Genomic DNA, 2,204 nt, shown 5'->3' with positions numbered 1-2,204 from the left:
ATACTAACTAGATGTTTTTTTTTTGATCTAGAAGGAGATAATTTAATTAAATTACTTATTTTTATTTAAAAATTAATATTTTATGATTTTGAAAGACACTCTTTTTAATCCGGAGGGATTATATGATTTTGATTCTTCAATACCCCGACCCCCACGCCCGACAACCCCACCCACCCAACTGAAGTTCCTTTGTCTTCAAATTCCTTTGCCCTTTCTCTTTTTATATAACTGCAACCCACAACTTGTAAAAACCTAACCTTTTCTTTGAATACAAATTCAAGTGCATTACACATCTCTTTTTTGCCAACTCTTAAAGGAAATAAAGCAGCAATCTTGATCAAGAAAGTACTTGGATATTTTGGGACTTTGTGTTTGAGGCTAATTTTGCTAGTACTACAGAGGTTTGATTTGGTTTGGGTATCCAAAAATGGAAAGAAAAAATCAGAAGGATCTGAATTTCAAAGCAACTGAGCTGAGATTAGGTTTACCAGGTACAGAAGATCAAGAATCTGACCAAGAAGAAATATTGTCTAATTCCAATAAAAACAACAAAAGGGCTTTGGATGAAGAAGATTGTGAATCCAAATCTAGTTCTGATCATGTCAAAACTCCACCTGTTTCCAAGTAAGTTTCATTTCAACTTTTTTTAAACAAAAACTCATAGATATAGAATGAAAGAGTACTAAATTTGATATTTTTAATGGTTGCAGGTCACAAATTGTGGGGTGGCCACCAGTGAGATCTAACAGAATGAATAACATCCAACAAAAGAAAACAGAATCTGAATCTGGGATGTATGTAAAAGTTAGCATGGATGGTGCACCTTATCTTAGAAAAATTGATTTGAAAATGTACAAGTGTTATCCAGAATTGCTAAAAGCCTTAGAAAACATGTTCAAGCTCACCATAGGTGAATACTCAGAAAGAGAAGGCTACAAAGGCTCTGAATTTGCACCTGCTTATGAAGATAAAGATGGTGACTTGATGCTTGTTGGTGATGTTCCTTGGGAGTAAGTTCTTGAATCATGAAATTTTGCAATACATATAGTAAAATTTATACTGATCATGTATATTATATGTATATATATGTATACAATATGTATAATTCTGATGGGGTTTTTCGAATGTTATTGCAGAATGTTCATGTCATCTTGTAAGAGGCTGAGAATAATGAAAGGATCAGAAGCAAGAGGCTTGGGATGTGGAGTATAAAAATATAAATTATAAAATTCTCAATAGAAAGTTTGTACCTTTTTCTATGACAGGGCTAGAAGAAGAATATATGATGAAGATGATGAAGCTTTTTCCTCTCTTGGCAGTAAAAAGAAGGTCTTTTTTCAGCTTGGGTTCTTCAGTTAAATGAACCTGAATACTGATGTCTTTTTTTTTTTTTGGGGCAATCCTCTTGTAATCAAAACAGTTTTTTCTCTTGGACAGAAAAAACCTTAGTAATTACAGTTTATTAAATTTTGTTGTTTCTTTTTGGAGTCAAATGATATAATATATAGCAGGAAAGACAAACCATGGTGGTTTTAAAGATCCTGCAAGTGTTATTTTCTGTTCTGTTTGGAATAATCCATCAAACATACAAAGTATAATTACTTGTTCAGTTTTTTTTTTTTTTTGTTGGTTGTTAAGGAGGCAATTGTACAAATTCACAGTGAATAGTATTTTTGGTTCTCAAATTAATTCTTGGATCTGAGCTGATTTTATTCTTCAACATCTTGCAAACTGTTCTTTTCCCTTGTGTTTCATATTTAACAGTCTGCAATGACGATAACAATCCATTTGATTTGTTACCTGAGAAATCATAACAAGAACTACTTGAAAGAAGAATGACGACTTTATTAGCAAATAAACCAGAAAAAAAGGGTGTTGTTCTATTACCAAGAATCGAAAATTCTAAAACATCAGTATTGTGAAACACCCTATATTTCGTTAGATAAGAAACACTTAGGGCTTGTTTGGTACGGGGATAAGGATAAATAATTTTAGAATTATATTTGTGATGAGTTCATCTCACGTTTGGTTGAGATAAAATTGTAGTATAATTAATTTCGAAATTAGCTATTTTGAGATTGTGTTGTTATTTTATTTTTATGGGAGGATGGAATAATTAATTTCAGGATGAGTTATTCTGGGATAACTTGTTTCCAACCAAACGAGCTGAACATTTTATATAATATAAGGCAAAAAAGAACAAC

At 31.8% G+C, this 2,204-nt stretch overlaps 1 protein-coding gene across 1 annotated transcript; it reads left to right on the top strand.

Annotated features, from left to right (window-relative positions):
* The first annotated feature begins 219 nt into the window (after positions 1 to 219).
* On the top strand, positions 220 to 1,712 carry LOC132065494 (auxin-responsive protein IAA4-like). The gene is made up of 3 exons (XM_059458952.1): positions 220 to 624; positions 711 to 1,010; positions 1,137 to 1,712. Exons 1-3 carry the CDS (start codon positions 428 to 430, stop codon positions 1,210 to 1,212), a joined length of 573 nt encoding a protein of 190 aa, XP_059314935.1. The 5' UTR covers positions 220 to 427; the 3' UTR covers positions 1,213 to 1,712.
* Positions 1,713 to 2,204: the final 492 nt, after the last annotated feature.

Source organism: Lycium ferocissimum, chromosome 1, assembly GCF_029784015.1.
Source record: "Lycium ferocissimum isolate CSIRO_LF1 chromosome 1, AGI_CSIRO_Lferr_CH_V1, whole genome shotgun sequence".
NCBI classification, from domain to species: domain Eukaryota; kingdom Viridiplantae; phylum Streptophyta; class Magnoliopsida; order Solanales; family Solanaceae; genus Lycium; species Lycium ferocissimum.
The sequence above is the reverse complement of the archived record's forward strand: the minus strand, read 5'-3'. Positions and strand labels throughout refer to the sequence as shown.

Coding starts and splice junctions, on each gene's coding strand:
- LOC132065494 (XM_059458952.1), top strand. CDS start 428: ATGGAAAGAAAAAATCAGAAGGATCTGAATTTCAAAGCAACTGAGCTG. Junction 625..710: donor AAAACTCCACCTGTTTCCAA/GTAAGTTTCATT, acceptor TAATGGTTGCAG/GTCACAAATTGTGGGGTGGC. Junction 1,011..1,136: donor GTTGGTGATGTTCCTTGGGA/GTAAGTTCTTGA, acceptor ATGTTATTGCAG/AATGTTCATGTCATCTTGTA.